General features: G+C 45.1%; 1 protein-coding gene across 2 annotated transcripts in view; it reads right to left on the bottom strand.

Annotated features, from left to right (window-relative positions):
* The window catches only part of derl2 (derlin 2), a 141,140-nt gene that overhangs the window by 118,862 nt on the left and 9,407 nt on the right, over nt 1–12,871 (bottom strand). For both annotated transcript variants that reach the window (XM_072469105.1, XM_072469103.1), the window contains exons 2-5: nt 10,333–10,398; nt 9,060–9,133; nt 8,731–8,824; nt 3,933–4,128 (exon numbers count right to left, since the gene is read on the bottom strand). In XM_072469105.1, coding sequence (XP_072325206.1) covers nt 3,933–4,128; nt 8,731–8,824; nt 9,060–9,133; nt 10,333–10,398 — 430 coding nt within the window. The remainder of the gene's footprint in view (nt 1–3,932; nt 4,129–8,730; nt 8,825–9,059; nt 9,134–10,332; nt 10,399–12,871) is intronic.

The following is a 12,871-nucleotide window of genomic DNA, read 5'->3' on the forward strand; positions in this document are numbered from 1 at the left end:
TCATTTAGCATGGCCAATCCACCTAACCTGCACATCTTTGGACTGTGGGAGGAAACCGGAGCACCCGGAGGAAACCCACACAGACACGAGGAGAACGTGCAGACTCCACGCTGACAGTTACCCAAGCCAAGAATCAAATCTGGGACCCTGGAGCTGTGAAGTGACAGTGCTAACCACTGTGCTACCGTGCTGCCCCAACCCTAACGTGATCAAACCTTCCAGAGCAGCCTAACAATATAGAACTTCATCAAAGGCCTGACTGAAGTCCATATAGAGTACATCTACTGCCCTGCTGTCATCAACCTTCCTGCTCACTTCATCAAAGAACTCTAACAAATTTGTAAGGCATGTTCTCCCATGCACAAAGCCACGCTGACTACTCCTAATCAAACCCTATCTTTCCAAATTCCTGTATATCCTATCCCTCAGAATCCCCTCTGGTAACTTACCCACCACAGATGTTAGGCTTATCAGTCTATAATTCCCAGGCTTTTCTTTGCATATCTTCTTAAATAAGGGCTACCCTTCAGTCTTTTGGTACCTCACCCATGGCTAATGATGATACAAATATCTCAGCCAGGGCTCTCGCAATTTCTTCTCTAGCCTCACGCAGTGTTCTTGGATTGACATGGTCAAGGCCAGATTTATCCACCTTCATACATTTTAATACGTCCATCACCTCCTCTACTGTAATGCGAACTGTCCCCAATATATCGCCACTAACCTTCCCAGGTTCCCAAGTCTTTGTGTCTTTCTCCACGGTAGACACAGAGGAGAAATAGTCATTGAAAAACTTGCCCATCTCCTGCAGTTCCACGCATATGTGTCCATCTTGGTCCTTGAGGGGTGCTAATTTCTCTCCAGTTATTCTTTTTCTTTTAATATACTTAAAGAATCCCTTTGGATTCACTTAAATCCTCTCGGCCAAAGCTACCTCATGCACCCTTTTTGCCCTCCTAATTTCCTTCTTGAGTATATTCCTGTATTCCCTGTACACCTCCAGGGAATCCCTTGATTCCAGCTGCTTGTACCTGAGCCATGCCGTCTTCTATTTCCTGGCCAAAATCTCAATATGTTTTGTCATCCAGGGTTCCCTACTCCTGCCAGCCTTGCCCTTCACCCTAACAGGAACACCTAGACCCTGAATTCTGGCCATTTCACTTTCAAAGACCTCCCACTTGCCAGAGACCCCTTTGCCCTCAAACAAGCTACACCAATCAACCCTTGCAAGCTACTATCTAATTCCATCACATTTCGCCCTGCCCCAATTTAGAACTTACTTACACCTGTGAATCAGTTTTGTCCTTTTCCAAAACTATTTTAAAATTCTTAGAACTATGGTCACTGGTCCCAAAGTGGTCTCCCACCATCACCTCAGTCATTTATCCTGCCCTATTTCCCAAGAGTAGGTCAGGTTTTGCCCTTTCTCGAGTATTACCCACCACACACAGCCTGAGCAAACTTTCCTGAACACACCAAACAAATTCCACCCCATCTAAGCCCTCAACACTATGGCAGTCCCAGCCTATGTTAGGAAAATTAAAATTTCCTAATATGGCAACCCTGTTACTCCTACAAGTCCACCCAATCTCCCTGCATATTTGTTCTTCTAATTCCAGTTGACTATTTGGAAGCCTACAGTACAACCCCAATAAGGTCACCTTCCGTATCTTATTTCTTAGTTCCACCCACAAAGCCATAGAACATAGAACTATACAGCGCAGTACAGGCCCTTCGGCCCACGATGTTGCACCGAAACAAAAGCCATCTAACCATTATCATCCATATGCTTATCCAATAAACTTTTAAATGCCCTCAATGTTGGCGAGTTCACTACTGTTGCAGGTAGGGCATTCCACAGCCTCACCACTCTTTGCGTAAAGAACCTACCTCTGACCTCTGTCCTATATCTATTACCCCTCAGTTTAAAGCTATGTCCCCTCGTGCCAGCCATTTCCATCCGCGGGAGAAGGCTCTCACTGTCCACCCTATCTGGATGTTACTTCGGTTATTTCATTTCTGACTACTGCCGTGGTGCTCCCCTTAATCAAAAATGCAACACCCCCTCCTCTCTTTCCTCCACTGCTGTACCCTGTAACATTAAGCTGCCAGTCCTAGGCGGCATGTGGCGTAGTGGTTGGCACTGGGACTACGCCGCTGAGGATCCGGGTTCGAATCCCGGCCCTGGGTCACTGCCCGTTTGGATTTGGCACATTCTCCCCGTGTCTGCATGGGTTTCACCCCCACAACCCAAAGATGTGCAGGTTAGGTGGATTGGCGACGCTAAATTGTCCATTTGGGAAAAAAAACAATGGGGTACTCTAAATTTATAAAAAAGCTGCCAGTCCTGTCCCTCCGTTAGCATGTTTCAGTTATGGCTACAATATCCCAGTCCCACATACTTATCCATGCCCTGAGTTCATCAGCCTTACCTGTCAAGCAATTTAATCCAACAGGTTTTCCCCGCTCCCTGCCATGCTCCTGCCTATCATGTCTATTCAGCTTGCCGTTGCTGAATACTGTCTCTCCTTTCAGCCCCTCATTTGCTTCCCTGCTGCTGAGGGTCCCACCCCCTGCCAATCCAGTTTACATCCTCCCTTGTAGCACTAGCAAATCTGCCCACCAGGAAATTGATCCCTCTCCAGTTAGATGCAACCCATTCCTCTTAGAGGTCAACCTGCCCCAGAAAAGCTTTTAGAGGGCCTACATTGCTCTTCACTACCCACTTTCCCTTTATATAATTTTAAAATTTCTTCTGACTGATTTTGATGTCTCTTGCAAGTTTCCTTTCATAATCCCTTTTAGTAGCTCTTATAAACTGTTTTGTAACCCTTTGCTGGTCCTTGTAACTATGCCATTCGTCCGGATTTGTGCCATGTTTTGCATTTTTGTAAGAACTTTCTTTTATTTTTATACAGCCGCTAACTTCTTTCGTTGACCTCGGGGGCAGGTCTTCTCTGAACCATCTTGGTGGCTGCAGTGAGTGTGTGATAAGTGGCGTGCTTAAAAACAGCATCAGCCGCCAGACTCTTTGGTGATAACTCCGGCCCCAGCGGTTAAAACCGGGAATTGCATAATATTTGCGCCAGGAGAGTGCTGGTCTATTAGCATATCCTGAATTGCTCCTCAGATTGCGCCCCCAAAAGGAATGCAAACCATACACAATTCAGTCCGGGCATCCCAAATGGAGAATTTCACTCATTATTTCAAAAGGTGGCTGAGTCTCCTCAGACTCGGCAGGCCACCAAAGGAGGGTTTGATGTTAAGTTTACCCAGGCTGGGAATCAGCTGTTTCTGATTATTTAGTTGTAGCTGCTGACTCATTGAGGAAGAGGGTGATTGGGGTAAAAGAGAGTGAAAGATTCACACGCAACTTCCTTAATCCTGGTTGACGGACCATTCCCACCTGAGCAAATGCTGGATGAAGAGCTCTTTGCCAGGTTTTTTGTTTCCTTGTTCTTGTATGGGTATAATGGTGGAAGGATCATGGAAATCAGGACATAATTTTCAAAAATAGAACCCTACAGGCAAAAGTCATTCAGCCCATTGTGTCTGATAGTCGCTACTTGGCCTGGTCTTATTCCCCTACACTCCTACATCTTTCTTTTGCAAATATGACTCCATTCACCTTTATATGGATTCTGCTCCCATCTGAACTTTGAATCAGGCATTCCACATCTTAATGAACCAGTGCAATGTTTTTGCCCTTGCTCTTTTGCTGATGATCATAAATTTATATCAGCTACTCACCTGCACGCATTGCATCTGGATGGGGAATAGCATCAGGTGTAAACATGGAACAAACTCTCTGCAGCTCCCTCCCCAGATGATCAGTTGATACAACATGCATATATAGACACTGAAATTCAAAGAAAACCACTCACTCATTATTCAATGTTGTTTCTTTACATGACATTGCATTATTTCCTTACCGAGCAAATCCACTATGATTGAATTCCCAAGCAACAATGAGAAGCCCATTAGCACCCATGGCAGGAATGGAGCCTGAAAATTAAGCAGCCCAAAAAAGTTCATCCTGACATAAGGATTTCTCCTGCTCCATATGTAGACGAGCATTATAGTAAAGGCCTGACCCAGGAACACTAGATTAACAAACAAGCCAAAAATCTGACAAAAGATTAAGGAGAATAATCGCCAAAACTTTCAACAGGATTATCAGAATTCTGTCCATGTGGAGAAGAAGGTGAGATTGGGCAGGGAGGTGCAACAGGAGACAGGTCAGGGACAAGGGTTGGGGGACGTGAGGGGGGGTGATCAGGATGCAGACAGTGAGGGTGCATGTCACAGTGTACATATAGCTTGGGTTCAATAATTTACTGTGTTCCCTTTAACTCTTCTTTTGCTTGTGACCTTTTCTTGTACTAGGTTGACGTGTTCAATGAAGCAACTTCATCTGAAAAAGGAGCATTCAAAATGGAATCTTTTAAGCATTAAACAAATGAGAAAAATGTATGAATCAGTCTGCCACAAGAGAACCGAGCCATGAGGTTAAGTAAGATTAAAGCGATGCATTGAGAACCAGTTTCAGACACTGTCAATCTGCCTTGGACTGTTCTGCTTATAGCTGTGACTAGGAAGCTAATCAGAGATACACAGACCATAAGTGAAACTCCTGATACATCTAGGATAATAATGGATTAAATTTACAGTATATCAGACCAAAGCCATGATTGCCATGAAGTGGTTCAGTTGCAAAGGCCAGTGACCAGTTGCTTTAAACAAACCTGAAGGATGCTAGATGGGGACTCTTCTTCCGAGGTAGTATTGGCTGAAGTTAGAAACAGGAAAGGAGAGGTCACCCTGTTGGGAGTTTTTTATAGGCCTCCTAATAGTTCTAGGGATGTAGAGGAAAGGATGGCGAAGATGATTCTGGATATGAGCGAAAGTAACAGGGTAGTTATTATGGGAGACTTTAACTTTCCAAATATTGACTGGAAAAGATATAGTTCGAGTACAATAGATGGGTCGTTTTTAGTACAGTGTGTGCAGGAGGGTTTCCTGAAACAATATGTTGACAGGCCAACAAGAGGCGAGGCCACGTTGGATTTGGTTTTGGGTAATTAACCAGGCCAGGTGTTGGATTTGGAGGTAGGAGAGCACTTTGGGGACAGTGACCACAATTCGGTGACGTTTACGTTAATGATGGAAAGAGATAAGTATACACCGCAGGGCAAGAGTTATAGCTGGGGGAAGGGCAATTATGATGCCATTAGACGTGACTTGGGGGGGATAAGGTGGAGAAGTAGGCTGCAAGTGTTGGGCACACTGGATAAGTGGGGCTTGTTCAAGGATCAGCTACTGCGTGTTCTTGATAAGTATGTACCGGTCAGACAGGGAGGAAGGCGTCGAGCGAGGGAACCGTGGTTTACCAGGGAAGTGGAATCTCTTGTTAAGAGGAAGAAGGAGGCCTATGTGAAGATGAAGTGTGAAGTTTCGGTTGGGGCGATGGATAGTTACAAGGTAGCGAGGAAGGATCTAAAGAGAGAGCTAAGACGAGCAAGGAGGGGACATGAGAAGTATTTGGCAGGAAGGATCAAGGAAAACCCAAAAGCTTTCTATAGGTATGTCAGGAATAAGCGAATGACTAGGGAAAGAGTAGGACCAGTCAAGGACAGGGATGGGAAATTGTGTGTGGAGTCTGAAGAGATAGGCGAGATACTAAATGAATATTTTTCGTCAGTATTCACTCAGGAAAAAGATAATGTTGTGGAGGAGAATGCTGAGCCCCAGGCTAATAGAATAGATGGTATTGAGGTACGTAGGGAAGAGGTGTTGGCAATTCTGGACAGGCTGAAAATAGATAAGTCCCCGGGACCTGATGGGATTTATCCTAGGATTCTATGGGAGGCCAGGGAAGAGATTGCTGGACCTTTGGCTTTGATTTTTATGTCATCATTGGCTACAGGAATAGTGCCAGAGGACTGGAGGACAGCAAATGTGGTCCCTTTGTTCAAAAAGGGGAGCAGAGACAACCCGGGCAACTATAGACCGGTGAGCCTCACGTCTGTAGTGGGTAAAGTCTTGGAGGGGATTATAAGGGACAAGATTTATAATCATCTAGATAGGAATGATATGATCAGGGATAGTCAGCATGGCTTTGTGAAGGGTAGGTCATGCCTCACAAACCTTATTGAGTTCTTTGAGAAGGTGACTGAACAGGTAGACGAGGGTAGAGCAGTTGATGTGGTGTATATGGATTTCAGCAAAGCGTTTGATAAGGTTCCCCACGGTAGGCTATTGCAAAAAATACGGAGGCTGGGGATTGAGGGTGATTTAGAGATGTGGATCAGAAATTGGCTAGCTGAAAGAAGACAGAGGGTGGTGGTTGATGGGAAATGTTCAGAATGGAGTACAGTCACAAGTGGAGTACCACAAGGATCTGTTCTGGGGCCGTTGCTGTTTGTCATTTTTATCAATGACCTAGAGGAAGGCACAGAAGGGTGGGTGAGTAAATTTGCAGATGATACTAAAGTCGGTGGTGTTGTCGATAGTGTGGAAGGATGTAGCAGGTTACAGAGGGATATAGATAAGCTGCAGAGCTGGGCTGAGAGGTGGCAAATGGAGTTTAATGTAGAGAAGTGTGAGGTGATTCACTTTGGAAGGAATAACAGGAATGCGGAATATTTGGCTAATGGTAAATTTCTTGAAAGTGTGGCTGAGCAGAGGGATCTAGGTGTCCATGTACATAGATCCCTGAAAGTTGCCACCCAGGTTGATAGGGTTGTGAAGAAGGCCTATGGAGTGTTGGCCTTTATTGGTAGAGGGATTGAGTTCCGGAGTCGGGAGGTCATGTTGCAGCTGTACAGAACTCTGGTCCGGCCGCATTTGGAGTATTGCGTACAGTTCTGGTCACCGCATTATAGGAAGGACGTGGAGGCGTTGGAGCGGGTGCAGAGGAGATTTACCAGGATGTTGCCTGGTATGGAGGGAAAATCTTATGAGGAAAGGCTGACGGACTTGAGGTTGTTTTCGTTGGAGAGAAGAAGGTTAAGAGGAGACTTAATAGAGGCATACAAAATGATCAGGGGGTTGGATAGGGTGGACAGTGAGAGCCTTCTCCCGCGGATGGATATGGCTGGCACGAGGGGACATAACTTTAAACTGAGGGGTAATAGATATAGGACAGAGGTTAGAGGTAGGTTCTTTACGCAAAGAGTAGTGAGGCCGTGGAATGCCCTACCTGCTACAGTAGTGAACTCGCCAACATTGAGGGCATTTAAAAGTTTATTGGATAAACATATGGATGATAATGGCATAGTGTAGGTTAGATGGCTTTTGTTTCGGTGCAACATCGTGGGCCGAAGGGCCTGTACTGCGCTGTATTGTTCTATGTTCTATGTCTTGTGTAATTCAGGATTTGTGCCGAGTTAGTTGATCTTCTTGGGGGGGGGGAGCGGTGGTGTAGTGGTAATGGCAATGTCACTGAACTAGTATTCCAGAGGTCAAGGCTAATGCTTTGGGGACATGGGTTTAAATCCCAACAGTTCAGCTGGTGGAATTTAATCTCCATTCACAATCTGGAACTGAAAACGAGTCTTAGCTGGTTTAGCTTAGTGGGCTAGACAGCTGGTTTGTAATGCAGAACAAGGCCAGCAACGCGGGTTCAATTCTCATACCAGCTTACCTGAACAGGCGCCGAAATGTGGCAACTAGGGGCTTTTCACAGTGACTTCATACTTGTGACAATAAAAGATTATTATTATTAGTAGTAATGATGACCACGAAACCATTGTTGATTGTTGTAAAACCCATCTAGTTCACTCATGTTTGTTAGGGAAGGAATTCTGCCATTCTTATCTGATCTTGCCTACATGTGACTCCCGACCCACAGCCAAAGTGGTTGACGCTTTACTGTTCTCTGAAATGGGGCAGCATGGTGGCACAGTGGTTAACACTGCTACCTCACAGCACCAGGGACCTGGGTTCAATTCCGACCCTAGGTGACTGTCTGAAGGTTGCACATTCTCCGTGTCTGTGTGGGTTTTCTCCAGGTGCTCCAGTTTCCTCCCACATCCAAAACTGTGCAAGTTAGGTGGATTAGACATGCTAAATTGTCCCTTAGTGTTCAAACGTTAGGTGGGGTTACAATGATAGGGCAGGGGGAGTGGGCCTAGGTGGGGTGCTCTTTCGGAGGGTCAGTGCAGACTTGATAGGCTGTATGGCCTCCTTCTGCACTGTAGGGATTGTATGAAGACACTCAGATCAAGGGCAATTAGGTATGGGCAAGAAATTCTGGCTCAGCCAGTGACACCCACATAAATTTTTTTCAAACAAGAGCCAATGGGAAGTCATTATTAGGCTGCTGGGGTGAGGGGTTCAGGAGTTGTAGGGAGCAGGAGCAGTGGTTGGTGTTGGTGAGGTTTATTCCAGTGACCAATGCAGAGAAATGTCAAAATTGTCAGGTGAGAATGTGAGTGATTAGCCTCAGCCACGAGTCCCCCATGTTAGAATAGCTTGACTAGAGGGGGAACTGCAGATACCAGCAGGATATCAACAGCTTCCAAACAGTAATGGGAGAAAAGGGAATGTAAATGACATAAAGCTCGATTGTCTTGTGCAAATCTACAAGTTATATAGTGCCTAGAATTCCTGTACATTCAAACCTTACCATCTCTTGAAATTCACATTAAAAACATTCGGTTACTTTGCTCATCCCCAAAATTAGTTCAATGATACATAATTATAAACATTAGACAGGCTGAAGGATACGGTCATTAAAAATCCACCAAAGAGAAACATAAAGACAAAATCTGCAGTTCGGCCCCTGAATGATCCTTCTTCAAGCATCCGACAATATCGATATCTGCGGTTAATTGTTAAGAAAAAGCAAGGATTATCAAAATAAAAATAACGGAAGTAAAAAATGTTTTTGGAGTGAGTATACACTGCCCTTAAACTGGATTTTTTAATCTGCTGCAAGTGTAATTTATAAATAGACATCTTTCAATTCATCAGCAAAATCAAACGGTTCAATTCTGATCCAAAAAACAGTTTGCTGAAATATCGACATGTAACTTCAACAGCAGTCAAAAGGATACAGGAATATCATATTAAACAAAAAATTAAATCCCACTGTCCCAAAAAACAAAAAATTCGTAATTAATCTCCAAACCTGGAAGAAAAGAAAATATGGGTTAATATTACAGTTCGGAAATCCATCTGATACATGTAAAAGTTATCCTTTTTCAATGTTCTTCGCTCCTCTCTTCAATACTTCGCTGAGTCACAATACTAACAGGTGTTCTGTCTGTCAAAGACAAAGTATATTTAAATAGTCTGGCTTGGTAATGCTAGCCAGCACCCTGGAAACGCACTGGCAATGCCACCAGCACCCTGGCAACAAGAAATGAACACAAGCAATCAGGGAGGGGGCATAAAAATCATTGGTTGGGTGTCTCCAACCATTGTCAATGAAAAATAATATCAGAAAACAAACAGCCACGTGAAGGATACGATGCGGTCAGTATGTGACCAGCACCTCATTCTGGTTCACATCTACTATTATAAGGAACCGAGTTTCTGATCCTCACTGTGATGTTCAGGGCAACGGCTGAGTGAAGGTTGGCCTGTGTGAACCATATTTGTGGTCAATTATGTATCATAGCATTGAGGGAATCTGGGAACAGGCAAAGATATTGAGCACTTGCTGCCTCACGGCGCTGAGGACCCGGGCTCGATTCCGGCCCCGGGTCACTGTCCATTTGGAATTTGCACATTCTCCTCCATGTCTGCGTGGGTCTCATCCCCACAACCCAAAGATGTGCAGGGCACGAAAGAGAAAATGCTGGAAAATCTCAGCAGGTCTGGCAGCATTTGTAGGGAGAGAAAGGAGCTAACGTTTCGAGTCCGATGACTCTTTGTCAAAGCTGGGTAGGTGGACTGGCCACCCTAAATTGCCCCTTAACTGGAAAAAAAAGAATTGGGTACTTTAAATTTATTGAAAAAAGAATGAAATTTAGCACTGGGAAAACAGTGGTCGGAGTGAGAAATCATCAAATAACTTATGAAAGATGCCTCAGCAGTCAATAAATATCGACTTCCAGGAGGCATTTTAGATTCTTACTGAAAATGAAAATCCACAAAAAAGTTTGTGTAATTTTCTGATATTGTCTGAACAAGGGAATGCTAATTCTTCTCAAACCAGCAATTGTCGGCCCAATAGATCTGGGTTGAGATAAAGATGACTCCAAACAGTATTGAATACATTGGAAAGTAACGGGAATATCTGTCGCCACACTGGAAACTTTAGTAATGGTGAGAATATACTGTCTGTGTGTCACAAAGCATTAAGATAAAAAACATAACACTTACTTGATAGTGTTTAAATATTAACTCTGGATTGAAATATAGTTGGAATGGTGTGATTATCTCTAATTGCTGAAAGAAACAAGCAAACACTTTTCTTAATTTTCATAAAGAAACAAAAGATGATGCATTTACAAAGCACCTTTCCGATTGTCAAACCATCCGAAGGCAATTTACAGCAAATTAAGTATTTTTTAAAGTGCTGTCACTGTTGTAACATCAGGACATGTGGCATTGAGTCTCCAGAAACAGTAATGACATGCATCATACTGGCTGGCAGCGTCCAATATTAATTATAGAACATACAGTGCAGAAGGAGGCCATTTGGCCCATCGAGTCTGCACCGACCCACTTAAGTCCTCACTTCCACCCTATACCCCTAACTCAATAACCTCTCCTAACCTTTTTGGACACTAAGGGCAATTTAGCATGGCCAATCCACCTAATTATGGTCACATCATGGGCAGCACGGTAGCATGGTGGTTAGCACAATTGCTTCACAGCTCCAGGGTCCCAGGTTCAATTCCCGGCTTGGGTCACTGTCTGTGTGGAGTCTGCACGTTCTCCCCGTGTGTGCGTGGGTTTCCTCCGGGTGCTCCGGTTTCCTCCCAGTCCAAAGATGTGCAGGTTAGGTGGATTGGCCATGCTAAATTGCCCTTAGTGTTGGGTGGGGTTACTGGGTTATGGGGATAGGGTGGCGGTATGGGTTTAAGTAGGGTGCTCTTTCAAAGAGCCGGTGCAGACTCGATGGGCCGAATGGCCTCCTTCTGCGCTGTAACTTCTATGATCTGTCAAGACAACAGGTCAAACGACTGCACAGAGGGACACAGCAAGATACAGAAATATAATGGTACAGGGGGTCCCACAGTCAATGATAGAGAAGTGCACTGTGTGTTGTGGGTAAAGGACTGAAAAGTGCAGAATTCTTTCAGGGCAAATAGTAGAAGTCCATTTGGGAACCAAAAACAAGGAATAGAAAAGAGCTGGAGCTTCACGAGGAAATCAAAGAATATCATGGGGAGATGGTGGTGGAGTGCCAATGTCAATGGACTAGTGATCAGAGGCCCAGGCTCCCATTCGATTTGTGATCAGAGAACAAAGAACAAAGAAATGTGCAGCACAGGAACAGGCCCTTCGGCCCTCCAAGCCCGTGCCGACCATGCTGCCCGACTAAACTACAATCTTCTACACTTCCTGGATCCATATCCCTCTAATCCCATCCTATTCATGTATTTGTCAAGATGCCCCTTAAATGTCACTAATGTCCCTGCTTCCACCACCTCCTCCGGTAGCGAGTTCCAGGCACCCACTACCCTCTGCGTAAAAAACTTGCCTCGTACATCTACTCTAAACCTTGCCCCTCTCACCTTAAACATATGCCCCCATAGTAATTGACCCCTCTACCCCGGAGAAAAGCCTCTGACTATCCACTCTGTCTGTGCCCCTCATAATTTTGTAGACCTCTATCAGGTCGCCCCTCAACCTCCTTCATTCCAGTGAGAACAAACCGAGTTTATTCAACTGCTCCTCATAGCTAATGCCCTCCATACCAGGCAACATTCTGGTAAATCTCTTCTGCACCCTCTCTAAAGCCTCCACATCCTTCTGGTAGTGTGGCGACCAGAATTGAACACTATACTCCAAGTGTGGCCTAACTAAGGTTCTATACAGCTGCAACATGACTTGCCAATTCTTATACTCAATGCCCCGGCCAATGAAGGCAAGCATGCCGTATGCCTTCTTGACTACCTTCTCCACCTGTGTTGCCCCTTTCAGTGACCTGTGGACCTGTACTCCTAAATCTCTTTGACTTTCAATACTCTTGAGGGTCCTACCATTCACTGTATATTCCCTACCTGCATTAGACCTTCCAAAATGCATCACTGAATTTGTGATCCAGAGGCCCAGGCTCTCACTGAATTTGTGATCCAGAGACCCAGGCTCCCAATGGATTTGTGATCCAGAGGCTCAGGCTCCCATTGGATTTGTGATCCAGAGACCCAGGCTCTCACTAGATTTCTCCAGAGGCCCAGGTTCTCACTGGACTACTGGTAATCCAGAGGCCCAGGCTCTCACTGAATTTGTGATCCAGAGACCCAGGCTCTCACTGGGCTAGTACTGCAGAGCCCCAGACTCTTATTCGGTGAGTAATCTAGAGGCTCATGGCTCTTATTGGGTGAGTAATCCAGAGGCTCATGGCTCTTGTTGGATGAATAATCCCGAGGCCCAGGCTCTTATTGGATTAGTAATCCAGCGGCCCAGGTTCTCACTGGACTTTAATCCAGAGGACAATGTTCTCACTGGACTAGTGATTCAGAGACCCAGGCTCCCAATGGATTTGTGATCCAGAGGCCCAGGTCTCACTGGACTTGTGATCCAGAGACCCAGGCTCTCACTAGATTTCTCCAGCGGCCCAGGCTCTCACTGAATTTGTGAACCAGAGGCCCAGCCTCTCACTGAATTTGTGATCCAGAGGCCTATGCTCTTATTGGGTGAGTAATACAGAGGCCCTGTCTCTCGCTGGACTAGTAATCCAGAGGCCCAG

This window comes from Scyliorhinus torazame, chromosome 12 (assembly GCF_047496885.1).
Source record: "Scyliorhinus torazame isolate Kashiwa2021f chromosome 12, sScyTor2.1, whole genome shotgun sequence".
Taxonomy (NCBI): Eukaryota; Metazoa; Chordata; class Chondrichthyes; order Carcharhiniformes; family Scyliorhinidae; genus Scyliorhinus; species Scyliorhinus torazame.